This window comes from Solanum dulcamara, chromosome 1 (genome assembly GCF_947179165.1).
Source record: "Solanum dulcamara chromosome 1, daSolDulc1.2, whole genome shotgun sequence".
Lineage (NCBI taxonomy): Eukaryota > Viridiplantae > Streptophyta > Magnoliopsida > Solanales > Solanaceae > Solanum > Solanum dulcamara.
The window spans coordinates 4,418,523-4,445,980 of NC_077237.1; the positions used below are offsets into that span (position 1 = coordinate 4,418,523).

At 37.6% G+C, this 27,458-nt stretch overlaps 1 protein-coding gene and 2 long non-coding RNA genes across 10 annotated transcripts; 1 reads left to right on the plus strand and 2 right to left on the minus strand.

Annotated features, from left to right (window-relative positions):
* Positions 1–239: 239 nt before the first annotated feature.
* Positions 240–27,102, plus strand: LOC129898946 (uncharacterized). Of its 8 annotated transcripts, XR_008769453.1 has the most exons (10): positions 240–409; positions 3,996–4,265; positions 4,351–4,467; positions 5,123–5,193; positions 5,889–6,382; positions 14,847–14,908; positions 17,114–18,116; positions 18,200–18,332; positions 18,762–19,376; positions 24,427–27,102. XR_008769453.1 is itself a non-coding variant. In XM_055973671.1 (4 exons), the coding sequence occupies exons 3-4, from the start codon at positions 6,335–6,337 to the stop codon at positions 17,579–17,581; spliced, it is 516 nt and encodes a 171-aa protein (XP_055829646.1). In that variant the 5' UTR covers positions 240–409; positions 5,123–5,193; positions 5,889–6,334; the 3' UTR covers positions 17,582–17,635. The 8 variants fall into 8 exon arrangements, 5 of the variants coding, with proteins under 5 accessions (XP_055829646.1, XP_055829656.1, XP_055829639.1 ...); XR_008769452.1 differs by having other exon boundaries at positions 3,996–4,467; positions 24,427–27,100; XR_008769454.1 differs by lacking the exons at positions 14,847–14,908; positions 17,114–18,116; positions 18,200–18,332; positions 18,762–19,376; positions 24,427–27,102 and adding an exon at positions 15,730–16,769 and having other exon boundaries at positions 3,996–4,467.
* On the minus strand, positions 6,976–9,257 carry LOC129898975 (uncharacterized). Its single transcript, XR_008769456.1, has 4 exons — positions 8,221–9,257; positions 7,740–8,021; positions 7,523–7,665; positions 6,976–7,426 (listed from the first exon to the last, which is right to left on the minus strand). It is a non-coding gene; the product is annotated as an uncharacterized LOC129898975 (long non-coding RNA).
* LOC129898982 (uncharacterized) lies at positions 20,556–21,132 on the minus strand. The gene is made up of 2 exons (XR_008769457.1): positions 21,044–21,132; positions 20,556–20,844 (listed from the first exon to the last, which is right to left on the minus strand). It is a non-coding gene; the product is annotated as an uncharacterized LOC129898982 (long non-coding RNA).
* Positions 27,103–27,458: the final 356 nt, after the last annotated feature.

Here is a 27,458-nt window from a genome sequence, read left to right on the forward strand (position 1 = left end):
AGTTGTTATGATTAAAATTTTTGTCATATATGATAATTTTTCCTAATAATTTTACTTTTAAATAAATAAATTAAACAAATTATTACAAAAAAAAAGTAAATCGAAATAAGGGAGATACACATAATAGGTAAACCACAGGGATGTTATTGGGCCGGTAAGGGCATATGGGTTAGAATTAGTGAAGGAGACTGATTTAGTTGGGAGACTGATTTAGTTGGGATTATTGGGCCGAGTAAAGTCAGTAGAGGTAGAGAATTTGGTATCAGAACTTTTTCGCATTGCTGAAGATAAGGTGTTCGACGAAATGTCATACAGAACAGTGGGCTCTGAGATTCATGATATTAACACTATTGTCAGCTTCTGCAAAGATGTCAGCTTGCAAACCAAGGTGCCTACATCAGGTTTGAACGTGAGTATGTGAATTGCTGCAATCGAATATCCATTTGATGGTGTCTTATGGCATCACACTATTCCTTGTTTGCATAATTCTCTTGAAGAAATGTCTCTGTGTGTGTGTGTGTTTGGGGGGGGGGGGGGTTGGGAGGGTGTAAACAAATTAGAGTGTCACCTTACCTTGACTTTAGCTTACACAAATGCTACAGGGTTGATACTGGGTAGGAGCTATGTTGTTCGGACTCTTCAAAAATGTAGACCGGTGTGTGTCGGATACTCCAAAAATAGTGCATTTTGGAGAATCCCACACGGGTGCGGCAATAATTTTTGGAGAGTCCGAGCAACATAGGGTAGGAGTGCAATCTTCCTAGTTTCTTGTCGTAACACTCGTAATGATCGACTTTACGAAGATTCCATTGGATTCCGGAAGCTCGTAGCATTGGTCCGGCACAATTCCCAAACTTAAGAAGCTGGGGGCGTGCCCGCCGGCCCCGGACCTGCCTCCGATTACTGAAAGTGAATTCGTTTTCAATTATCCTAAGCCGGCCTATCATTCATTGGTTAGGGTTAGGGAAAAAAGCTAGCTGGAAGTAATCTCTTCTTCTCAGTGAAAGCTAAAGGCCCTGGTATAGTAGGAGTGTGGTGCGTGCCTAATAACACATTATGATTACCTGCAAGAAAAGGGAATGTATAATAGTAATAATATGATATATACTATAATACCTATTTTCATTTCTCATTTTATGCGTTAATCCGGATCATACCAGATATCATACTGCAATCTTCCTAGTTTCTTGTCGTCCAACTCGAAGAGGGTGTGCTAGTGAGGAGAAAATACAGGAAGTACTCAGGGCAATTGTTGTAAGTTCCTCCAAGAAGTCACAATATACTAGAGCCGTTAGGCTCTTGTTTTCTATGTTTGGTCTAGTCCATAAAGCAAGGTTGACTTCGTCATGTATTGTCTTTGATCCTTGTCCTTATCTTGATTATGTCGCGATTTATGCTATAGACTCTACTTTTGGAGATGGAAAATCTGTGGAGGAGGGTGCTGTAACATTACTATTTGAATGTCCAGGTGCAAAGTTTCCTGTTGTCCAAGCATTCTGTGCAAATTGATATCACTTTTGACGGTTGCAATAGACTTGGAACTTATGTTTGCTGCCATATGGCGACATGCACATATTTCCATTTGGAATCTGATGTCATACTATGGATGGCTCCCTTTTGTAGTTCTGTGGACAATAAGCTCAACACGGGTCTGCCGCTCAGTTGAAAACGATGAAACAAGTCTGCTATTGCTTATGCCTCAGCAGAGAAGTAAAGTTCTTACCTACGTGACAGTCAAATGAGCATTATCAGGAAATATGAATACTTTTTGGTAGGGACAAGCCATTTTTTGGCCTTGAAAATGATTTAAGGTGGCATTGTCCACGGAGAATCCCCAACAAGGTTACCTTCGAGTTATGATTGAATAAAGTTACTAAGCTAGTCACCTCACCTCTCTTTCTTACCCGCCCTTAAGATGTGAATGGGAAAAAATTCTGACCACCGGTAGCGAATGTTGGCAAGCCCACGGAGCGGTGCTGGTGCGCTAATTCCAAATTTCTCCGCCTTTTCTCAGCTTGACACTTTTCAAAGTAGTTGATAGTTGTTCCCTGGTTGCACCCCACAGGCTCTTTTTCCCCTTTCCTGACTGCAATCGTAAGATCAAGATCAGAAGTTCCAGGGTTAGTTTCCCTCTCTTCATCTTGAGGCATATTAACATTTCCCAATTCAACTCTTAGTTAAGCTGACGTAACGGCTAAGCTGACGTAACAGCTTCCCCAACTCACGTACCACTTGAATCGGCGAACTCAGTTCCTTCCTGTTCCCAGAGCTGAGGCCCGATGCCCTACTTGAAGCCCCATCGCAGGGTCCCAATTTTCCTCTACCCGAAACTCCCCGCTGGCTGTATGGGCGGGTTGTCCCTTGCTGCTGCGCAAGAAGTTCTTTCGGTTAAAACGCCATGCGACTCGGAGGGAAAAGTATTGAACTCGTAGAAATTCGATGCTCTCTTCTTCTTCTTACCGAAGTACAAAAGGGCAGCGGTGCTATTAATCACTACTCTGGTATGAGTACCATTGTGAACCGCTCTGACCAATTTGTCAACAAGATGATATAGGTGGTCCCTAGATTGCTAATGAACCTTTAAATACTGCATCAAAGGTACATGAACTGCTTGAAGCAGTTGTTTAAAGATGTTCAGGTTACATTGCAAAGTTGTATGATTGGGGGAGTGTCGGTGGAGTTGAAATTGATAATCAAAGCTATGGTGCTTTTAACACTTCTTTTGCAACTTACAAACTACTGGGAGATTTATAGAGAATTCATTCATGCGTCTTTATAATGGTGTTACTAATGTTTTGGAGCAATTCAATGCACCAGTGGTACAATCTGATATATGTGCTTATACGAACCGTCACATTATGTTTTTTTCTCTTGAACATGTTACTTTGTTAGATTGGATAACAAGGTCAGGGACGGGTTCTTTAAGGGATTTGCCACACTCTACACCTGTTGTGAAGAGTGAAGAGGAAGATAGTGGTGAAGTGATTGGCAAAAAGATGATAATTTCTCTAGTGGGGAAATTGGAATATTATGATGCTGCTATACTAACATTGGTTCAAGGCACATCTTTCATGGTATCACTTGTTGATATGTACACAAATCTTGAGGCTATGGTTCACGTTAAAGCAATTTTCTATGACTCACCGACAAGAAATCTTATTAGTTCTACTCTACAGTAGAGTGGTAATTTTAGCAATTTCAGGGAACCCATGATTCTTGTTAGTTACTTGAAATCAATTTGGTTGTTGCTGGTGAGAGGATTGAACAATTCAAAGAATCCTTACTTCCTGAAGCCTTTATTGCAACCACTGCCTCATGCTTCCATTTTGAGAAGGCATTTCCTAAGAGTTGCACATAACTATAAAGTGTTGTACAATTGGTTGATTCGTTTAGGATTTGACATGTACAAGCAGCATGATGCCCCCAAGACTTTTATTTTCAGATTGCAGAAGATCCATATCACAGGACATAGAGCTTTACAGTGTAATTTTTTACATTATTTTCCTTGAGTTACGATGTAAAGAGTTGTTGCAACATAAGGAATGGGTAACTCATGGATACATGGTAGCGCCTGCTGGACTAGTCTTACTCTATGGCTTGATATTCATAACTCTTTTTCATTCCGTGAGCCTAACCTTGAGGACAGGGTTCTTATTGGAAGCGGGGGTATTGTTGTGAACTGAGTTGGCCTCGTAAGGGACTATGGGCTAGAATTGGTGAAGGAGACTGGATAGTAACTGGTTAAAACGGATTGTGTGTTAGAAAGAAGAGTTCTATGCATATTATGTGTAGCTTTGACTCAGTATGTTATTCTCTCATCTCCCTTTCATGGTCTAGTATCCCATCCTCTTCTAGTTACCTTCTTCCTCTGTTATTCTAAGATTTCCTCATTAGTATTGTTCACTGTTACTTTGTGCTCCAATTCTCAGTTGTAATTTGGATTCACCAAGTATAACATACATTAGTATTGTGTTGAGAAATTCGGGTTGTTACAGGAACCCAACCTCTGGTCAAGTTGATAAACTTATGGAGGACAATATTGATCAAGACAGGATGCAACCTTTAAATGTTTCCACTTTGGCATCAGCAGTTGCCAATCCCGATACAGTCAATCAATATGAGCTGGATGATAAGGAACTTCCTATCCAGATTCCAGAAATAAGGATTGTGGTATGCTGTCAAACTAGCTTTGATTATGTGACACCAATGCAGAGGAATAGGCAACCTGATCGATGGAACAAGTCTCCTTACCTGACAGAGTTCAGGTCCGATTCAGGCACTATGGTCGTGTTGAAGTCCTATTTTTGACATAAAACACTTCATTTGACTTTTACGTTAGAATTCTTTCAGAAGGGATAAGGATGGCCACTACAAATAGAAATCAACAATCATTCTGTTGTCAAGCTTGTCACTAGAAAGGATTGATTTCACCAAACGTCTTTTGCCAGGCAATGTTGAAATGTTGAGGTATCATATTAAAATCTGTTTGATACATTTGTGTATCTGTTCAAAGCTAATAGTCTTGTAGCATATTAAGTATCATACATGTATCTGATAATGTTGGCCTGAATCAGATACATCTATCTATTTCCGATTAAACAAATCTGATGCATCTGTTTTCAGCATACGTATATTCTAATTTTGGTTTTCTTGTATCTATTAGTTGGATTAGTGAATGGTAGTTGTTTGGACAGCAGAGAAAAATAGGCATGCTGATCTTCTCAACAAATATCCTTATCTTTCTGGAAGAGTTGATATGAAATAAATTGGAAAGACAATCCAGTAACTAATTGGTTATGGGATGGTAAGATTTTTACCGGACCTTATGTTATCATATAGCTAGGTTTGCTGCGGTTTATAATAAACAGTGCAGCCTTGAACAGGTGTTGTCTGTCTGTCTGTCCATCTGCATTTGGCATATCCCATGACTATGTGACCATTTCCTAGTTCCAAAAAGACCAGGCTAGTGCAAGTATAGCAGAATAAGCTATGTATAATAGACCCTTCCGAACCTTCCCCGGACCAGCACACAGAGTGCGGGTCCGATTCAGCAGTACGGTCGTGTTGACTCCTATTTTTGACAGAAATCACTCATTTGATTTTTACATTATAATTCTTTCAGAAGGGATACTCGTCACTACAAATGATTGATTTCACCAAACGTCTTTTGCCGGGCAATGTTGAAATGACGAGGTATTATATTAAAATCTGTTTAATACATCTGTGTATCTGTTCAAAGCTAATAGTCTTGAGCATATTATGTATCATATATGTATATGATACACAGTGACCTGAATCAGATACATACATTTATTTCCAATTTAACATATCTGATGAATGTGTTTCCGCATATGTCTAATTGGAATTTCCAAATTTCTGCACAATTGAATCTATCAGAACAATTTCGTGTATCAATGTATGTTCACATGCTGTTTTTTAATGTTTTTGATCCTTTAGTGTTTGATTTTCTTGTTGATAGACGTTGAAGAAGAGAGGATTCAATTTTGTAATCTATTTTTGAACTGAAGATATGTACAAGTCTAAAAATGAAGATTGTGTGATTTTCTACATGCTTTTTGAAAAAAGAAATCGTGATTTTCTGCATTTTAGGTGCGCCTGTATCTGAGATATAGCCTTCCGCATGTCTGATACACTTGACGACACTTGCTGTGTAGTTAGCACCACATCATAGATGTATAATCAATGGAGAGGAATAAAGGTTGGGAAATTGTCGTGTCAGGGACACCTTTTTATGCTTAAGTTGGACTTTTCACTAAGTGGGATTTTATGGCCTTCCTCCTTACTGTTATTTTTAAGTTACATCTCATGAGGTCTTCGAAACGAACAGTTTTGAACCTAAGTCTGTTTCTGGCTTCTGCTAATTACAGGGAAGTTGGAAGTGTGAAGAAGGCATTCACTCTTCCACGAGAGGTGCATGTTCAAGTAACCCATTCCATGCCACCAGAAAAGATTGAAGTTTTTTGATAAATTGCGCGATTGGGCTGCACAGAATCTCTTGGTGTGCCAAAAGCCTGTCAAGATATGTTGGCAGCCTACTGATTTTCTTCCTGATCCTGCTTCCGAGGGATTTGATGAGCAGGTCAAGGAGCTAAGGGAAAGATGTAAGGAAATTCCTGACGACTACTTTGTTGTATTAATTGGGGATATGGCCCTTCCAACTTATCAGACCATGATAAAAACCCTGGATGGTGTTCCTGATGAAACTGGAGCCAGAACCACTCCCTGGGCTATTTGAACTAGGGCATGGACAGCGGAGGAAAATTGGTATGGTTATCTTCTCAACGAATATCTTTATCTTTCTGGAAGAGTGGATATGAAGCAAATTGAAAAGACAATCAAGTACCTAATTGGTTCTCGCATGGTAAGATTTTTACCAGACCTTATGCTCTTGTTAGTATAAGCTTACAGGATTAAATTCCAAAGTTTTCAGTTACATGCAAAAAAATAGGTTTGCTGAGGTATATAAATACTCAGTGCTGCTTTGAGCAAGTGTTATACTGTCTGTCTGTCCATCTGCATTTGGCATATCCCATGCTGTCATAAGCTTTCTGTTTTTTCTCCAAAGTTGGTTCAGATGTCAAATTAGGAAAAGTTTCTAATCATATGAAAAATTTGTAAATGGGATAGGTCATCAAATACAAAATACTTGAAAACTTGGTTTTTTGTTTTCATAAAGTCAAAAAAATCCTATTCTTCTTCTATATTCAAATTGTAAATGACTATGTGACCATTTCCTAGTTCCAAATAGCCCAGGTCTAGTGCAAATATAGTATAATAAGCCACATATAATAGACCCTTCCGACCCTTCGCCTGGACCCCGCACATAGCTGGAGCTTAGACTGCTTAGTGCACCGAGCTGCCCTAATTAAAGAGTTTATATCCTAGATTCATCCATCTAATAAGTCATATATAAAATACATAATCTTGACTTGAAAGGGAGATTAAAAAAGAGGGTACCAAAAGGTTCATCTCTATTGCTAATAAATATGTTTTTCCCTATGGCCTAAACACAATTGCACAAAGAAGAAAAAACCAACTCTTGTGAAGTAGCTTCATACCATACCCTCAACGTTTCTTAAAATAAATCTATAGCAAATTTAATGATCAGAAAGTTATATGGCATTGCCCTCCAACACAAGTGCATTCATATCTTAATCTCTTTCCTACAATTTTCTAATCCACGGAGCCAGTCCACATACATAATCTTGTGCTCTGCGTCCTTCACTGGAAAGATGCAGTACAAAAGCCAATCCACTAGCACTGGAATCTGCCTAAAAAAGAGGCAGCAAGAGTAGTAAGAGTACAAAATCGCACGTCCTCCGTAGGCATCATTGGCTGACCGAGCCAGAGTTAATAACTATACCGTACAAAGAATGTTATAAACTCTTGCACTCAGAAAATTTCCCTACAGTAACAATATAAGACTGTCAATAAGAAGCAATGACAAGAAAAACAATAATTGATATGCAATGCAATGTGATGCAATGGCCAATGACCTTACCGGTATACACTCCCTCCACATAATACGTTGTGAGGTGGGACCCATGGGGAAATCGCTAGGTCCACATTCCATGCTCAGGCTCGAACCGATACTTTCATCAATATAATCTGCCCCACTCAACTGGACTTCCATCAATAGTTTATCTGGACTCAAATCAAAACTAAGATCAGTATAATTTTCCAGGACTCGAACTGGTACTAAAATCAGTATAATCTACCCGGTCTCGAATCGGAACTAAAATCAATATTTGCCTTCCAAACGTCATTTTCATTGTACCATTTCTATGATCCAAGAAAATGAATATGTATGCATAATCACGATAACAAAGTATATATATATATGAATGCCTTTCCACCACAATTTTCATAGGCTACAAGCCTCCTCATCAATAAATTTACTTTCAAGTCATGTCTTAAGGCCACATTTCACCCCTGTAAGCAGATTGCTTTCAATACGATGCTCATCTTGGCAAATCAACCCCTCATTTGTGATAAAATGCCTGAAACAGAGTAAAACTCAACAAATGATACAATTTCAAATCATAAACTGCATATCATCTAAAACCCAAATCTTGGATTCCACAAAAATAATCAATCCTTTCAATTCTCCAAACCCATCGTTTCACTCAAACCATAACATACTATATACAAAAAGTCATCATTCTGAGCTAAGTTTGATAAAAGTAAATCATAACCTACCTCGAAGGCCAAGCAACGTGCCACACATACCTACACAGAGACATAAACAGAGAGTACTTCTCCTAGCAGCGTCATAGTTCAATTCCAAAGGAGGAATTTTATCCTTGATAAAAGCACATAAACTCTTCATAACTGTTAGGGACCAAATCCATTCCATCAGCTCAAAATCCCAATCGTTATTTTCACTACTCAATGATGGTTTCCCCTACCTAAATTCACTTCTGGACGATCAATAGTGGTGGTGATGAGGTGAAGAAAATATCAGAAAATAGTTCAGTTGGAAAGTCGGAGGAAATCACGCCGTTAGATGTTAAGGATTACGAGGACTTGGGGTTGATAATAGATTTGGAGGAATTAGGGAAAAATAGTTTTGAAAATGCTAGTATTGATTTTTTAATGCTCCAAAAGTAAAATTAGGTAGGGGAGAATCATCACTGAGTGATGATAGTTTCACTTCTGGAGCATTAAAATCAACCTAGCATTTTCAAAATTACTTTCCACTAATTCCTCTAGATCTATTATCAATCCTAGCTCCTCGTAATCTTTAACATCTAACGGCGTGATTTTCTCTGACTTTCCAACAAAACTATTTTCCGATATTTTCTTCACTTCCTCCTCCTCATTTTTCACCGCTATTTTCACCTCATCACCACCGCTATTGATCCTCCAGAAGAGAAATTAGGTAGGGGGATCATCATTGAGTGGTGACAATAAAAATTGGGATTTCAAATTTATGGAATGGATTTGTTACCCTAACAGTTATGAAAAGTACCTGCGCTTTATTTGGTTTTTTTTCTTTTGAGGAAATTCAAAATTAAATGTTTTAATTTGCGATATGAAAGTAGAGGGAATTAAAGGAAAATGAATTGGAAAGAAAGAGAAAATCAATGAAATTGAAAAAACCCTTTTCGGTTCTTGAGTTTTTTTGGGGATATGAAGCTGAAAGCAATCGAAAATACTAACATTAATCGTTTAGAGGGGAAAAGTGAAATTGGAAAATCCTTTTCAGTTCTTGACTTTTTTGAGATATGGAGTTAGAGCGACAGGATTAGAAATGAGGCTATTCGGGACAAGGTAGGAGTGGCCTCGGTGGAAGACAAGATGCGGGAAATGCGACTGAGATGGTTTGGGCATGTGAAGAGGAGAGACACAGATGACCCAGTGAGAAGGTGTGAGAGGTTGGCTATGGATGGCTACAGAAGAGGTAGGGGTAGGCCGAAGAAGTATTGGGGAGAGGTGATTAGACAGGATATGGCTCAGTTACAGCTTACCGAGGACATGACCTTAGATAGGAGGCTGTGGAGGACCCACATTAGGGTAGAAGGCTAGTACATAGTATCGTTATTCTTCCCTATTCATAGGCGCACTAGCACATTACAATTCCTTGTACTCTCATTTCTGCTATTTCTGTTACTATTTATTGCTTTCAGTACTTTTGATTACTCTATTTTATCTGTGATGACTTCGTGATTTATTTTTCTATAGCGCTTTGAATTTTTTTAACTTTATCTGACCCCCTTTTCCGCTTTTTTTTTTTTTTTTTTTTTTTTTTTTTTTTTTTTTTTTTGAGCCGAGGGTCTCTCGGAAACAGCCGTCCTACCTTGGTAGGAGTAAGGTCTGCGTACAATCTACCCTCCCCAGACCCCACGTTGTGGGATTTCACTGGGTTGTTGTTGTTGTTGTTGTTGTTGTTGTTGGAGTTAGAGGGATTTGAAAGAAATGAATTGGGAATTGAAAGGAAAAGAGGAAGAATATGAGATCTGAAATTGGGAAAAGAAAAACATAAGGGAGAGAGAGAAAGGAAAGGTGGATTAAAATGAGATTGGGATTATAACAGGGATTTGAAAGAAATGAACTGGGAATTGAAAGGAAAAGAGGAAGAAGATGAGATCTGAAATTGGGAAAAGAAAAAAATAATGGAGAGAGAGAAAGGAAAGATGGATTAAAATGGGATTTGGATTATAACATGGATTGAGTTAAATATAAAGGAAATGAGTGAAACGGTGTGCAGGGTGACGACAAGTGGTAAATTTGGTATTTAAAAATAAAAAAAATAGTTTATAAATAGGATCTCTTGTTGTTAGTTATGGCATTTTATAGTCAATTAATCAGTGGCGTGAAACATCATAGCTCTAATGATATAGCAAAAGTAGTTCCTAATGTTTCTGCTATAAAGGCCTCAACAACAAACAAATAAAAAATTGTCAAGCAAAATATATTCCTAAAATTGCGAAATATATTTCTAAAGAAGAAAAGTAACTACAACAAAATAATGTGCAACAACAACAGATGCAGGAAGCAGTTCTTCTATAGCAAATTGGGAACGACTAATTAAAGTACAAGATACAATAGATAGTAACAAAAATCGAAGGACAAAAAGAGAAATACTACGGCTACCACTATGGAAGGATATGCAAGAGAATGTTCTACTTACTATTAACCTTCTTCCCTAATTAGTGTCTTCCACAACATTCTATAAGGTCATGTCCTCCGTAAGAAACAACTACATCATGTCATGTTAATCACCTTTCCCCAATATTTCTTCGGTCTACCTCTACCTCTACTGAAACCATCCATAACTCCTCACATGGGCATCCGTGCATCTTCTTTTTACATACCCAAACCATTAAAGTCTCGCATCCTTCATCAGATCCTCCATCGAGGCCACTCCTACCTTGTTTCGAATGTCTTCATTCTTAATTTAATCTCTCATTGTATGCCGACACATCCACCACCACATTCTCATTTCTGCAACTTTAATCTTTCGAACGTGAGAGTTCTTGACTAGCCAACACTCCGTCTCATATTGTATAGTTAGTCTAACCACCAGTCTGTAGAACTTGCCTTTGAGTTTTGGAGGAACTTTTTATAAAATAATACTCCTGATGCGAGCCTCCATTTCATCCACCCAACACCAATATGATGTATGACATCATCATCACTCTGCCAATTCCTTGGATAATCGACTCAAGATACTTGAAACCTCCTTTCTTTTGAATGACATGTGCATCAAGCCTCACTTCTACTCCACCCTCATATTAACATACCAATAAATTTAAGCACTTCAATTTAAAATCTTAAGGTAATTAGTGCAGATTCTAGAGCATTTACAAACTCGTAAAGCCTAATCGAAACTTATCACAAGTGAAAGAATGTTGTAATAGAAAAACCCTATACTCTCTAACACAATTAAATGTGTATAAACCCCTTTAAAATGTTCTCAACTTGATGTAATGCACTGTAAATCTCTATAATAATACAACAAATTTTGTGTCTATTTGATTTGGAATACATTTCACATGTGAGAAAGGTAAAAATTGAAAATGCAATATTTTGCTAAGTACTATCTTCTATTTTACTTTATGGTTTGACTTGGAATACATTTCAGATGTCAAAAAGGTAAACATCAGATCAAGGAAATGCTATAGTAGCCTTGAACTGTTAATTGCCATTTAGTATTTCCAAACCAACAAACAAAATATTTGGTTTGTGTAAAATGCTTTTTTCCCCCACAGAACTCCAGCTGTTTTAGAATTTGTTTAAAAAGAAAAACTAAATAAATCATTGTGTTACCTTTAGGTCAATTGATTTTATAGTTCCTCAAATACAAAATAGATGAAAACTTTTCGAAATTACTGCACTGTTTTTTTATTGTGTACTTACACTTTGAGTTTTGTTTTCCTGGAGTCGAAGAAATCCTAAACTTTCTTCTTCTTTATTCAAATTATAAATGACTATGTGACCACTTCCTAGTTCTAAATAGCCCAGTCCTAATGGAAATATAGTAGGATAAGCTGCGTAAACTAGACCCTTTCCTGAACCTCTCGCACAACTAGAGCTTAGTGCATCGGCTACCCTTCTTACAGAGTTTATATCCTAGATTCATTCACCTAATAAGTCATATATAAAATGCATAATCTTGAATTTAAAGGGAGATAAAAAAAATGGTACCAAAAGGTTCATCTTTATTGCTAATAAGTATGTTTTTCCCTATGGCCTAAACACAATTTGTTGTGAACCAAGCTAACTTTGTAAGGGACTATGAGTTAGAAGTGGTGAAAAAGATTGGTCTAGAGTAAAATGCTAGAGTGTTTTATTTGGGATTCAGACCCAATTAGCATCCGGTTAAAAGGGAGAATGGGTCTGAAAGATGGGGTTATGCCTTTCATGAAGAAAATGTTTGTTCCTATCATCATCTTCTAGTGTCTAAGCTTCTCATCCCCTTCTTATCTATATCTTTAGTTTCTTGTTATTACATTATTTTATATTGTTAATCAATGGTTTAAGTATTGCCGTTGTAATTTGGCTATTAGTAAACAACAACAACAACAACATACCCAGTGAAATTCCACTAGTGAGTTTTGGGGAGGATAGAGTGTACGCTGAATTTACCACTATCTTGTGGAGGTAGAGAGACTGTTTGCAAATGACCCTCGGTTCAAGTGCATCAAACCCAAGTAAAAGAAGAAAAACAATGAAGACAACATAACAATTAATACGAAAAGCAGTGTAGAGCCTACAAGACAGAAACAATAGCGAAAATATATATTTTGCTATCAGTGATTATATAATACTTGAATAATTGTGTTGAGAATTCTGATTTGTTACATTGGTGCTTTCATTGGACTCCAACAACGGCAATGTTTCTACCTAGATTGTAACACCCCAATTTTTTTTCGCCAAGACCCGAACCAGTCTTCATATGTGTGTAGAATCGAATTGAATGACTTGTAATTTTATATATGAGTTAGGATAAATTCCTAAGTATTTGAAGGATATTAGATGTGATTTAGGGTTATAAGGGATCCCTAAAACCAAGCCAAGACCAAAGAATTTCTATCGGCTAAGTTTTCGAATAAGTTCGTATAAGGGTCAACTTCAAACGACCATATCTCCTAGAATATAACGAATTGGGTGGCCCATGACCTATCAAATTAAAGGTCTTTGAGTCTTCTTTCCAAGCCACCAAGATTGCATTTTTTGGAGTTTGGAGTAGAAAGTTATGATCGTTTTACTGAAGCATGTTCGGACAGGACAATTCGGCGAGCTCACCAGCCAATTTGGCGACTCGCCAAATGGTTTAGCGACAAACCGATTTAGCTCTCCGAATGGATCCGAAATCCTCCATAAACGGTTATTTTAGGCGAGCTCAAACACTCTTTGGCGACTCGCCGAATGGTTCGGCAAGGAGACCTCCAGCTCTCCGAAATTGTCGACAAAATTTATTAAAAGGTGATTTTTCTTAATCTTTCAACCTAATAATATTCTTATACGTAGAGGTACTCTTAAATTCTCCTTCTCCCAAAGATCAAGAACTTCAAGAAAGGGATTTCTCCAATATTGGGAGATCTAAAGACTCCAAGTTCAAGATCTCCTTCACAAATCCATAGTTTGGTTTCTCAACTTCAAGCTACAAGGTTCCAAACCCAACACTTTTATCCAATTACTCCTAAGATTCAATTATGTAAGGCTAACACAACGTTGGACCGAGTTCGTCCACGTGCCCCTTCATCTTTATTGATTCAAGTTGAGTTGAGTTGGAGTTTTCGAGTTCCTTGAATTGAATTCTTGAGTTATCTATTGTCTTTTGGGTTCCTTGTACATATTTAAAATACGTGTTAATGTTGTTCATGGGTTGAGTATTTGATTTGGATGCATGTTCATGTCTTCATTCACATGAACCCTAATCGAAGATTATATTTGATTTTGAGCATTGATTATACAAGAGTTTGAGTTTTCACATAAGTTGATTTTTCTTTTTTATTTTGAACATGGATATCTTGGGCATAAATAATGGTTTTGAGACATAGTTTTAATGAGTTGTGATTGATTTTCAAAAATATCTTTCTGAAAGAACTTGATGAGTTGAGCATGAGTCGAGCCCGAGTTGAATTGAAAGAGTCTTTAAGATTTTTAACTGTTTTGATCTTGATTTCGCCATGCATTATTTTGAGTCAAAATTGCATGTTTTAAAGAGATTTAAAAGAGTTGAGCATTTAATCCCAATGAGTGGATAGGATTAAGTTGATTTGAAAGAGCATAATGATTGAGATGAGATTGAGTTTCGATGGGAGTCCAATTAGACTAGTCTAAAGTTTTGATTGAACTGAATTGTTTAAGTTGCATGAGCATATTGAGTTTGGGGAGTAGTATCGAACAGCGAATCGAGTGAGAGTAAAACTCAATAACTACGTAGCCAGCGTAGGAGAGGATTGAACCGTTAAAGTCGAATGTTTCCCTATTTTATTGTCCTGAAAAGATAGGACTTGATTGATTTGTGGATCCAGATTGGTAGATTCGTCCTTTATCTTGGCAAGTATTGGACGGACGTGGCGACGACGTCGGTTCGTTGTACATCACCTACTTATAGGTGGTGGGATTGTTGTCGGTTAAGAGAGACTCCCAGATTGTGCATGAAAGTATATGACATGTTTTGAACAAGCTGCATATTACTGAGTCCTTCTTAAAGCATTGTTATATTTTATACTTGCAAATCATACTGAGTTGGGTGAATTTCATTCTATCTTGAGTTTCTTTGATGTATTGTTATTTCATTCTGCCATATTACATATTCGTACATTCCACGTACTGACGTCCATTTGGGCCTGCATCGTTTTATGAAGCAGGGACATGTGTTAGAGATCATCAACAAGCGCTTCGTTGAAGATCTATTTCTTTCCTGATAGTGGTGAGACCTCCTTGCCTTCGGAGGGATCATATTCATTCTTTCCATTGCTTATGAGTAGTTTTTTTTTGAGGTAGCCATGAACTTGTCATTGGCACCATTTAGGTAGTAGAGATAGAGGCTTCATTGACTAGATAGTGATGGATTTATTTTGATGTCTTTAACTCTTGATTAGTTTTCTTTCAAATTATGTTTTTGATTTGAATGATGTAGATTGATGATTGAGTTACTAAGACTTGTTTTTCTCTTAAACTAAGTCTTCCGCTGAATCAATGAATGTGTGATCAGGCCAAGTGGTTCGCTTGGGAGCTAGCAATGGCTTCTGAGTGCTGGCCACGCCTAGGGTACCCTCTCGGGGCGTGACATAGATTCAGTGGCGACGGTAACCCAGAGAGTTGGATTTTTCGGGCCGAGTTGTACTTCACATACCTTGGCTTCGATGAGATGGACTGGCTACTCTTCTGTCGTGAACCGAATTGGATCCCTAAGGGCTATGGGCTAGAATTGGTGAAGGAGACTAATTTAGTTGGGATTATGGCGTGAGTAAAATGTTGGAGAGTTTTATTTGGGATCCAAGCCCAGTTAGCAACTAGTTTAAAAGGATTGTGTATTAGAGAGAGGAGTTCTATGCATATTATAATCCTAGTTCTTACTTTCAATATTTCAGCATTTCCGTTTGGGCTTTTTGCCTTTTGAATTGTTGCATTTACTTTCTGGGATTGTAATTGAACTTTAGCCTTATTAATATAGTTGAGAAACTGGTTACTGTCACCATTGGATTTTAGTTCATTACATTGGTGCTTTCATCCATTCGATTCCAACAGCGGGGATGTTTCTACCTAGATTCAATGGCAACAGCAACCCAGAGAGCTGGATTTTTCGGGCCGAGTTAACAACAACAACAACATACCAGTGAAATCCCACAAAGTGGGTCTGGGGAGGGTAGAGTGTACACAGATCTTACCACTACCTTCTGGAGGTAGAAAGGTTGTTTCCGAAAGACCCTCGGCTCAAGTGAGACTGGTTTCCACTTCCTTCATTCTACCTTGATGGTGAAGCTCTTGCCTGGTTTGATGGGTTATTTCACAACATGCTAATTTTGGATTGGAAGCATTTCTAGGGTAAATTTTCTCAGCAGTTTCAACAACAAACCAGCAACGATGTTGTGGGGTGTCTTGCTAATTCATCACAGGTTCATTTTTGACAGCGTTAATTCTGTCCCTATGGTTTCACAATCAGCTGTGGTTTCTTCCAGTCATTTTCCGGCATCTTCTTCCCTTGATTCTGCCTATGAAACTGGCAAATCAAAGGCGGATCATGTGTTTGATAAATCAGCAGAGAGGTATAAATATGTGGATTCCTTGGCATTGATTACTAGAAGTATTACTTGGACTGAAACACTTGAAAACAAGGACTCACCTCATACTGGGAATGCAAAGTCAGTAGAGGGAACGAATTTGGTATCAGAACCTTTTTCCATTGCTGAAGATAAGGTGCTCCACGAAATTTCACACACAACACTGAGCTCTGAAATTCATAATCTTAACACTACTGTCCACGAGGGAGAAAAAGTTTGCAACTACAGTAGCCAAGGGAAGATGTCAGCTTGCAAACCAAGGTGCCTACTGCGGTGTTAGATGATACGAAAGAATCTAATACTGAAGAGGACAGTCCATGAGATAATGTAGCTTTGTTTGACAAATGTCCTAAACGTGATACATCAGGTTTTTCTGGTTCCTTTTCCTAGCCAAGGTACTGTAATGTTGAATGTGAGTATGCGAATTGCTACAAACGAATATCCATTTGATGGTGTCTTATGGCATCACACTATTCCTTGTTTGCATAATTCTCTTGAAGAAATGTGGTGGTGGCTGGTGAGGGGGGTGGTTGGGGGGGGGGGGTGTAAACAGACTAGAGTGCCACCTTACCTTGACTTTATCTTACACAAATGCAATTGAGTTGATACTGGGCAGGAGTGTAATCTTCCTATTTTCTTGTCGTCTAACTCGAGAGGGTGTGCTAGTGAGGAGAAAATGCAGGAAGTACTCCGGGCAATTGTTGTAAGTTCCTCCAAACAATCACCATATACTTGAGCTGTTAAGACTCTTGTTTGCTATGTTTGGTCTAGTCCATAGAGCAAGGTTGACTTCGTCGTATATTGTCTTTGATCCTGATCCTTATCTTGATTATATTGCGATCTATGCACAGACTCTACTTTTGGAGATGGAAAATCTGTGGAGGAGGGTGCCGTCACAGTACTATTTGAACGTCCAGATGCAAAGTTTCCTGTTGGGCAAGTACTCTCAGTGCAAATTGGTATCACTTTCTACGTTTGCAATAGACTTGTACAGTCTGATATGTGCTTATACGAATCGTAACATTCTGATTTTTTCTCTTGGCCATGTTACTTTGTTGGATTGGATAACAAGTCCAGGGACGGGTTCTTTAAGGGACTTGCCACACTCTACACCTGCGGTGAAGAGTGAAGAGGAAGATAGTGGTGGAGTGATCTGCAAAAAGATGATAATTTCTCTACTTGAGAAATTGGAATATTATGATGTTGTTATACTTAAGATTCCAATCTTGGTTCAACTCACATCTTTCATTGTATCTCTTATTGATATGTACACCAAACTTGAGGCTATGGTTCATGTTAAAGCAATTTTCTATGACTAACTGACAAAACAATTATATTAGTTCTACTCTACAGTATAGTGGTAATTTTAGCAATTCCAGGGAATCCATGATTCTTGTTAGTTACTTGAAATCAATTTGGTTGTTGCTATTGGAACCACTGCCTCATGCTTCCATTTTTAGAAGGCATTTCCTAAGAGTTGCACATAACTATAAAGTGTTGTACAATTGGTGGATTCATTTAGGACTTAATGCGTACAAGCAACATGATGCCCCCAAGCCTTTTAATTTAGATCACAGAAGATCCATATCACAGGACATAGACCGCCAAATACCCATGATTATCAACCTGTTGATAGCGCAGACAGGATGCAACCTCTAAATGTTGCCACTTTGGCGTCAGCAGTTTCCAATCCCGATATAGCCAATCAATATGAGCTGGATGATAAGGAACTTCCTATCCTGATTCCAGAAACAAGGATTGTGGTATTCTGTCAAACTAGCATTGATTATGTCATGCCAATGCAGAGGAATAGGCAACCTGGTTGATGGAACAAGTCTCCTTACCTGAGTTCAGGTCCGATTCTGGCAGTACGGTCGTGTTGATGCCTATTTTTGACAGAAATCACTCATTTGATTTTTACATTATAATTCTTTCAGAAGGGATAAGGACGAGCACTTCAAAAAGAAATCAACAATCATTCCTCTATCGTTTGATTTTGTTGTCAAACTAGTCACTACAAACGATTGATTTCACCAAACGTCTTTTGCCGGGCAATGTTGAAATTATGAGGTATCATATTAAAATCTGTTTAATACATCTGTGTATCAGTTCAAAGCTAATAGTCTTGAGCATATTATGTATCATATATGTATATGATACACAGTGACCTGAATCAGATACATATATCTATTTCCAATTTAGCATATCTGACGCATGACGCATCTGTTTCAGCATACGTATAATTAGAATTTCCAAATTTCTGCTCAATTGAATCTATCAGAACAATTTCGTGTATCAATGTTTGTTCACATGCTGTTTTTTAATGCTTTTGATCCTTTAGTGTTTGATTTTCTTGTTGATAGACGTTGAAGAAGAGAGGATTCAATTTTGTAGTCTATTTTTGGACTGAAGATACGTACGAGTCTAAAAATGAAGATTGTATGATTTGCTACATGCTTTTTGAAAAAAATAATTCATTGGTGATTTTCTGCATTTTAGGTGCGTCTGTATTTGAGATATAGCCTTCCGCATGTCTGATACACTTGACGACACTTGCTGTGTAGTTACCACCACATCATAGATGTATGAAAAGTCTGCTTCTGGCTTCTGCTAATTACAGGGAAGTGGGAAGTGTGAAGAAGGCATTCACTCTTCCACGAGAGGTGCATGTTCAAGTAACCCATTCCATGCCACCAGAAAAGATTGAAGTTTTTTCATTATCTGCGCGATTGCGCTGCACAGAATCTTTTGGTGCTCCTAAAGCCTGTCGAGAAATGTTGGCAGCCTACTGATTTTCTTCCTGATCCTTCTTCTGAGGGATTTGATGAGCAGGTCAAGGAGCTAAGGGAAAGATGTAAGGAAATTCCTGACGACTACTTTGTCGTATTAATTGGGGATATGGCCCTTCCAACTTATCAGACCATAATAAACACCCTGGATGGTGTTCGTGATGAAACTGGAGCCAGCATCACTCCCTGGGCTATTTGGACTAGGACATGGACAGCGGAGAGAAATTGGTATGGTGATCTTCTCAACAAATATCTTTATCTTTCTGGAAGAGTTGATATGAAGCAAATTGAAAAGACAATCAAGTACCTACTTGGTTCTGGCAAGGTAAGATTTTTACCGGACCTTATGCTATTGTTCGTATAAGCTTACAGGATTAAATTCCAAAGTTTTCATTTACATGCTAAAAAATACGTTTGCGAGGTTTATAATAAACAGTGCAGCTTTGAGAAAGTGTTATACTGTCTGTCTGTCCATCTGCATTTGGCATATCCCATGCTGTCATAAGCTTACTGTTTTTTCTCCAAAGTTAGTTCAGATGTCAAATTAGGAAAAGCTTCTAATCGTATGAAAAACTTGTAAATGGGATAGGTCATCAAATACAAAATACTTGAAAACTTGGTTTTTTGCTTTCATAAAGTCAAAAAATTCCTACTCTTTCTTCTTCTATATTCAAATTGTAAATGACTATGTGACCATTTACCCAGGTCTACTGCAAATATAGTATAATAAGCTACATATAATAGACCCTTCCGGCCCTTCTCCTGGACCCCGCACATAGCGGGAGCTTAGTGCACTGGGCTGCCCTACTTAAAAAGTTTATATCCTGGATTCATCCATCTAATAAGTCATATATAAAATACATAATCTTGACTTGAAAGGGAGATTAAAAAAGAGGTTACCAAAAGGTTCATCTCTATTGCTCATATGCTAATAAATATGTTTTTCCCTATGGCCTAAACACAATTGCACAAAGAAGAATAAACCAAGACTCTTGTGAAGTAGCTTCATACCATACCCTCAAAGTTTCTTAACATAAATCTATAGCAAATTTAATGATCAGAAAGTTATATGGCATTGCCCTCCAACACAAGTGCATTCATATCTTAATCTCTTTCCTCCAATTTTCTAATCCGCGGAGCCAGTCTACATACATAATCATGTGTTCTGCGTCCTTCACTGGAAAGATGCAGTACAAAAGCCAATCCACTAGCACCGGCATCTTCCTAAAAAAGAGGCAGCAAGAGTAGTATGAGTAAAAATCGCACGTACTCCGTAGGCATCATAGGCCGACCAAGCCAGAGTTAATAACTATAAGAATGTTATAAACTCTTGCTCTCAGAAAATGTCCCTACAATAACAATATAAGACAGTCAATATGAAGCAATGAGAAGAAAAACAATAATTGATATGCAACGCAATGTGATGCAATAGCCGAGGACCTTACTGGTATACACTCCCTCCACATAATACGTTGTGAGGTGGGACCCATGGGGAATCGCTAGGTCCTTCCAAACGTCAGTTTCATTGTGCCATTTCTATGATCCATGAGAATGAATATGTATGCATAATGACGATGACAAAGTAAATTTCAAATGCAACAAATATATATATATATATATATATATATATATATATGAATGCCTTTCCACCACAATTTTCATAATCTACACGCCTCCTCATCATAAATTTACTTTCAAGTCATGTCTTAAGGCCACATTTCACCCCTTTAAGCAGATTGCTTTCAATACGATGCTCATCTTGGCAAATCAACCCCTCATTTGTGATAAAATGCCTGAAACAGAGTAAAACTCGACAAATGATACAATTTCAAGTCATAAACTGCATATCAGCTAAAACGCAAATCTTGGATTCCACAACAATAATTAATCCTTTCAATTCTCCAAACCCATCATTTCACCCAAACCATAACATACTATATACAATAAGTCATCATTCTGAGCTAAGTCTGATAAAAGTAAATCATAACCTACCTCGAAGGCCAAGCAACGTGCCACACATACCTACACATAGACAGAGTACTTAACCTAGCAGCGTCTTAGTTCAATTCCAAAGGAGGAATTTTAATCTTGATAAAAGCGCAGAAACTCTTCATAACTGTTACGGACCAAATCCATTCCATCAGCTCAAAATCCTAATTTTTAATGTCACTACTCAATGATGGTTTCCCCTACCAAAATTCACTTCTTGAGGATCAATAGTTGTGGTGATGAGGTGAAACTAGCGATGAAAAATGATGAGGATGTGAAGAAAATATCAGAAAATAGTTCATTTGGAAAGTCAGAGGAAATCACGCCCTTAGATGTTAAGGATTATGAGGATTTGGGGTTGATAATAGATTTGGAGGAATTAGGGAAAAATAGTTTTGAAAATGCTAGTATTGATTTTTTTAATGCTCCAAAAGTAAAACTAGGTAGGGGAGAATCATCACTGAGTGATGATAATTTCACTTCTGTAGCATTAAAATTAACCTAGCATTTTCAAAATTACTTTCCACTAATTCCTCTAGATCTATAATCAATCCCAGCTCCTCGTAATCTTTAACATCTAAAGGCGTGATTTTCTCTGACTTTCCAAAAAAACTATTTTCCGATATTTTCTTCACTTCCTCCTCATCATTTTTCACCGATCCTCCATAAGTGAAATTAGGTAGGGGGATCATCATTGAGTGGTAACAACAAAAATTGGGATTTCGAGCTTATGGAATGGATTTGTTACCCTAACAGTTATGAAAAGTACCTGTGCTTTATTTGTTTTTTTTTCCTTTTGAAGGAATTGAAAATTAAATATTTTGATTTGGAATATGAAAGTAGAGGGAATTGAAGGAAAATGAATTGGAAAGAAAGAGAAAATCAATGAAATTGAAAAAACCCTTTTCGGTTCTTGAGTTTTTTTGGGGATATGAAACTGAAAACAATCGAATATACTAACATTAATAGTTTAGACGGGAAAACATGAAATTGGAAAATCCTTTTCAGTTCTTGACATTTTTGAGATATGGAGGTAGAGGGATTTGAAAGAAATGAATTGGGTATTGAAAGGAAAAGAGGAAGAAGATGAGATCTGAAATTGGGAAAAGAAAAAAATAAGGGAGAGAGAGAAAGGCAGATGGGTTAAAATGGGATTTGGGTTATAACATGGATTGAGTTAAAAATAAATGAACTGAGTGAAACGGTGTGCGGGGTTTAATTTGGCGACACGTGGTAAATTTGTTATTTAAAAATTAAAAAATTGGCTTATAAATAGGATGTGTTGTTGTTAGTTATGGCATTTTTATAGTCAATTAATCAGTGGCGTGAAACTTCATAGCTCTAATGATTATAGAAAAAGTAGTTCCTAATGTTTCTGCTATAAAGGCCTCAACAACAAACCAATAAGAAATTGTCAAGCAAAATATATTCCTAAAACTGCGAAATATATTTCTAAAGAAGAAAAGTAACTACAACAAAATAATGTGCAACAGCCGCAGACGCGGGAAGCAATTCCTCTATGGAAAATTGAAAACGGCTAATTAAAGTTCAAGAGACAATGGATAGTAACAAAAATCGAAAGACAAGAAACTACAGGAGAAATACTACAGCTACCACTATGGAAGGATATGCAAGAGAATGTTCTACTAACTATTAACCTTCTACCTTAATTCGTGTCTTCCATAACATTCTTTAAGGTCATGTCATCGGTAAGCAGCAACTACATCATGTCTTGTCTAATTACCTTTCCTCAATATTTCTTCGGTCTACCTCTACCTCTACTTAAACAATCCATAACTCCTCACACTTTCGCATGGGCATCCGTGCATCTTCTTTTCACATATCCAAACCATCACAATCTCGCTTCCTTCATCAGTTCCTCCATCAAGGCCGCTCCTACCTTGTTTCGGATAATTTCATTCTTAATCTAATCTCTCATTGTATGCCGACACATCCACCACAACATCCTCATTTTCGCAACTTTAATCTTCTGAATGTGATAGTTCTTGACTAGGAAACTCTCCGCCCCATATAACATAGTTGGTCTAACCACCACTCTATAGAACTTGCCTTTGAGTTTTGGCGGCACCTTCTTATCACACTATACTCCTGATGCGAGCCTCCATTTCATCCATCCTGCACCAATATGATGTGTGACATCATCATCACTCTGCCAATTCCTTGGATAATAGACCCAAGATACTTGAAACCTCCTTTCTTTTGAATGACATGTGCATCAAGCCTCACTTCTCCTCCACCCTCATATTAACATACCAATAAATTTAAGCACTTCAATTTAAAATCCTAAGGTAATTAGTGCAGATTCTAGAGCATTTACAAACTCGTAAAACCTAATCGTAACTTATCACAAGTGAAAGAATGTTGTAATAGAAAACCCCTGAACTCTCTAACACAATTAGATATTTATAAACCCTTTAAAATATTCTCAACTTGATGGAATACACTATAAAACTCTATAACAATACAAATTTTTTTGTGTCTATTTGATTTAGAATACATTTCACATGTGTGAAAGGTAAAAATTGAAAATGCAATACTTTGCTAAGTACTATCTTCTATTTTACTTTATGGTTTGATTTGGAATACATTTCAGATGTGAAAGAGGCAAACATCAGATCAAGGAAAATGCTATAGTTCCTCAAATACAAAATAGATGAAAACTTTTCGGAATTACTGCACTGTTTTTTTATTGAGTTCTTACACCTAGAATTTTGTTTTCCTGGAGTCGAAGAAATCCTAAACTTTCTTCTTCTTTATTCAAATTTTAAATGATTATGTGACCATTTCCTAGTTCCAAATAGCCCAGGCCTAGTAATAGACCCTTCCGACCCTTATCTTGACCTTGCATATAGTCAGAGCTTAGTGCACCGGCTGCCCTTCTTAAAGAGTTTATATCCTAGATTCATCCATCTAATATGTCATATATAAAATGCATAATCTTGGTTTAAAGGGAGAAAAAAAAGGATACCAATAGGTTCAGCTTCATTGCTAATAATTATGTTTTTCCCTATGGCCTAAACACAATTTGTTGTGAACCAAGCTGACTTTGTAAGGACCTATGAGTTAGTAGTGGTGAAAAAGATTGGGCCCATTAAAATATCGGAGTGTTTTATTTGGTCATTTAGGATCTGATTAAAAGGGAGAAGAGCTTATGCGTGTTATTAAGAAACTGTCTGTTCCTCTCATCTTTTTATAGAGTCTAAGCTTCTCATCCTCATTCTTATTTTTAAACTTAATTAGTTACTTATCATTTCAGTAATTTCTATTGTAATTCAATAGTGTAAGTGTTAGCCTTTGTAATTTGGCTATCAGTGATTATATAATACTTGAGTATTTGTGTTGCGAATTGTGGTCTATTACATTAGTGCTTTCTTCCATCGGCTTTGACGAGGAGGGCCGGCTACCTCTTCCTTTGCATCAGCCTACTACACAGGAAGATCACAGGCGGACCATGTGTTCAATAAATTGCCGGTGAAGTATAACTATGTAGAGTCCGTGGAATTGATTACTAAAAAACCTCGTGAAGACATAGAGACACCACAAATTGGGAATATAAATTCAGTAGAAGAAAATTTGATACATGAACCTTATTCCATTACCCAAGATCACGTGTTCGACAAGTCCATGAGGTTGAGCACTCTGTAACTAAAGTATCCAACGATAGCTTCTACAAAGAAATCAAGGTACCTCTTGCGGTGTTGGATGATACTGACGGATCTAATAATGAGGAGAAAAATTCACACGATAATGTAGCTTTGTGTAAAAAATCTCCTCCACTGAATACATCTGGTTTGCTGGTTGCTTTTCTTGCCAAGGAACTATGATATCAAATGCAAGTTCGCGGCTCGCTGAAATCGAATATTTGTTTGCTAATACTTTATGACTTTGCACAATTCCCTGTTGGCATATTTCTCTTGAAGTATTTCGCGGGGGTAACCAAAGTGGAATGTTGCTTTGCCTTGACTTTCGCTTACGCAAATGCAATTGGGTTGATACTGGACAGGAGTTCACTCTTCCGGGATTCTTGTTGTTTGGTATAGGTGCTCACAGGAACTGCAACAGTCTGGCTTTGTCTCTTGGAAGTTTCATTTTTTTGGTTGGATAATGGGGTCAAGGAAGGTTTCTTTCAGGGCGTTGCTACACTCTACACCTACTGTGACGAATGACGAGTGACAAGGTAGATAGTGGTCCATTGCTTAGCAAAAGGATAAAAATATATTTCCTAGGGGAAAAGATTGTTGAAGCTCTATGTCTTGATAACTTTTTCGGAGAATGAGCTTTCCATTCCAACGAGTGAAATGCATTATGTTGAAGTATATCTTAGAGCTGAAAATGGAAAATCTGCTGAGGGATTCAATGGTCAAGATATTTTGAGTCAATTTCATTTATCCCTGATGCTAACTTCCTTACTGTAATCATTCACGTGACCGCAGCGGATCCTTGTGCCTGGGATCCAGGAATAGGTTTCAAGTTCATGCCTTTAACAAGTTATACAGTGATCCATGTGGAGGAACTGCTATTGCTGGGATGTACTGACAAGTTTTTCTTAACTGTTTATTCAAACTGTATGAGTAGAATTGTGGGATCCGGACAACCATGGTGTGTAAATTCCTACGTGAATGAGTGCTCCATTTTCTATAGCTGCATTCCGTTCACATGTCCTTCAATTGCATATACACTATTCTTAGATGAATAATATGATGATGAAACATGAAGTTTGGCAGCCAACTTCAAGCACACATCAATTTTGCATCTTCACTATATAATTGTACTTTCTATCATATTACTGGAGTGGAAAGTAATAATATTATAGAGTGGATAGAATGTGAAGCTTCAGGTTGAGCACCCTTCTGCAGGTTACACACTTTATGGGGTCATTGAGATGTTTGAGTGGGCCACGTGACATAGATTACATCGTGGATTAAGTGCTGCACTAATTTTTGTTATCCTCTTGAACAAGTGTGTGGTTGCAGGGCTGGTTATAACTGAACTCCATTTGATAATGCCGAAGAGTTTTTACTGTAAGTCAGAAAGAACGTGGCTGTAATTGCTTGATATCAGTTCCAATGGAGAGATTTGGTGGAAGGTGAACTTCTAACATAATTTTCTAATACTTCAAGGTGGATAATTTTAGCTTCTACAGGTCTGCTCATGTTAAGGAGTACTGTCTTTATCACATTTCAAGTGCTTTTGGAGCTTCCTTTGATCTTAGCAGTACTATTGGTGAAATTCTTGGTATCCATTATTTGACAATATTACCTACAATTTGGCCTATCAGGTGAATATTTCAGTTGATATAAAGGAATTGATGTTAAGGAAGAATGGAGTGAGAAGGGGCATTGCAGCCCCTGTTAACCATGTGTATGTTGCTGTTAGAAAATTATGACAAAGTTCCCTTATGTTGCTGCTAGTGGTACTTCTAGAAGTTTGGGTGATATCTTTAGGCGCATTGCTCTTTTGGACACATCTCACATTGTTAAAAGTCTCTGGCTTGTTATTCCGGACCTAAGCAAGAATTATGCAACTATCGCTAGACTACTCAAAGCTGCCAACCAAATTATGATATTGTTCCTAAAGGTTTTTGCCTGTTTTAGCCTAGTTTATAACACTTCAAGTTGCCAGGTGACATTTCCTATGAACCTTGAGGACAAGATTCTTTCTGGGGATGGGTGTATTGTTGTGAACCAAGCTAGCTTTGTAAGGCCTATGAGTTAGAAGTGGTGAATAAGATTGGGCCGAGTAAAATGTTGGAGTATTTTATTTGGGATTCAGGCCCAGTTAGCATCTGGTTAAAGGGAGAAGAGGTTATGCGTGTTATGAAGAAAATGTATGTTCCTCTCATCTTCTTCTAGAGTCTACACTTCCCGTCCCATTCTTATCTCTATCATTAGGTACTTGTTATTTCAATATTTTCTATTGTAATTCAATAGTTTAAGTGTTGCCATAGTAATTGGGCTATCAGTGATTATATAATACTTGGTATTTGTGTTGAGAATTATGGTTTGTTACACAATTGCAAAAAGAAAAACCAAGACTCTAGAGAAGTAGCATTAAACTCCCCTGCACAGATTTCATACCAATACCCTCAAAGTTTCTTAACATAAATATATGGCAATTTTAATGATCAGAAAGTAATATAGCATTGCCCTCCAACACAAGAGCATTCAAATCTTTATCTCTTTACCAAAAATCCAGCTGAAAGGAACGGGACTTCGCTGCTTGGCCGTTGCCTGTGCTCTCTCCTCCAATTTTCTAATCCGCGGAGCCAGTCCACATACATAATCTTGTGCTCCGCGTCCTCCTATTTCCACTTCCCAGCTCACTTCAGAGTATCTGCATAGTCCTTTGGTTGTGTATACATCAAGTTGTTGAGCTACAACAGAGAAGTGTTCAAAGA

Bases quoted from the DNA above. Each gene is read 5' to 3' on its own strand.
- LOC129898946 (XM_055973671.1), top strand. From the start codon at position 6,335: ATGAAGCAAATTGAAAAGACAATCAAGTACCTAATTGGTTCTCGCATG. The intron at 6,383-17,113 runs GTAAGATTTTTA...ATCTATGCACAG, and splicing joins ACCTAATTGGTTCTCGCATG to ACTCTACTTTTGGAGATGGA.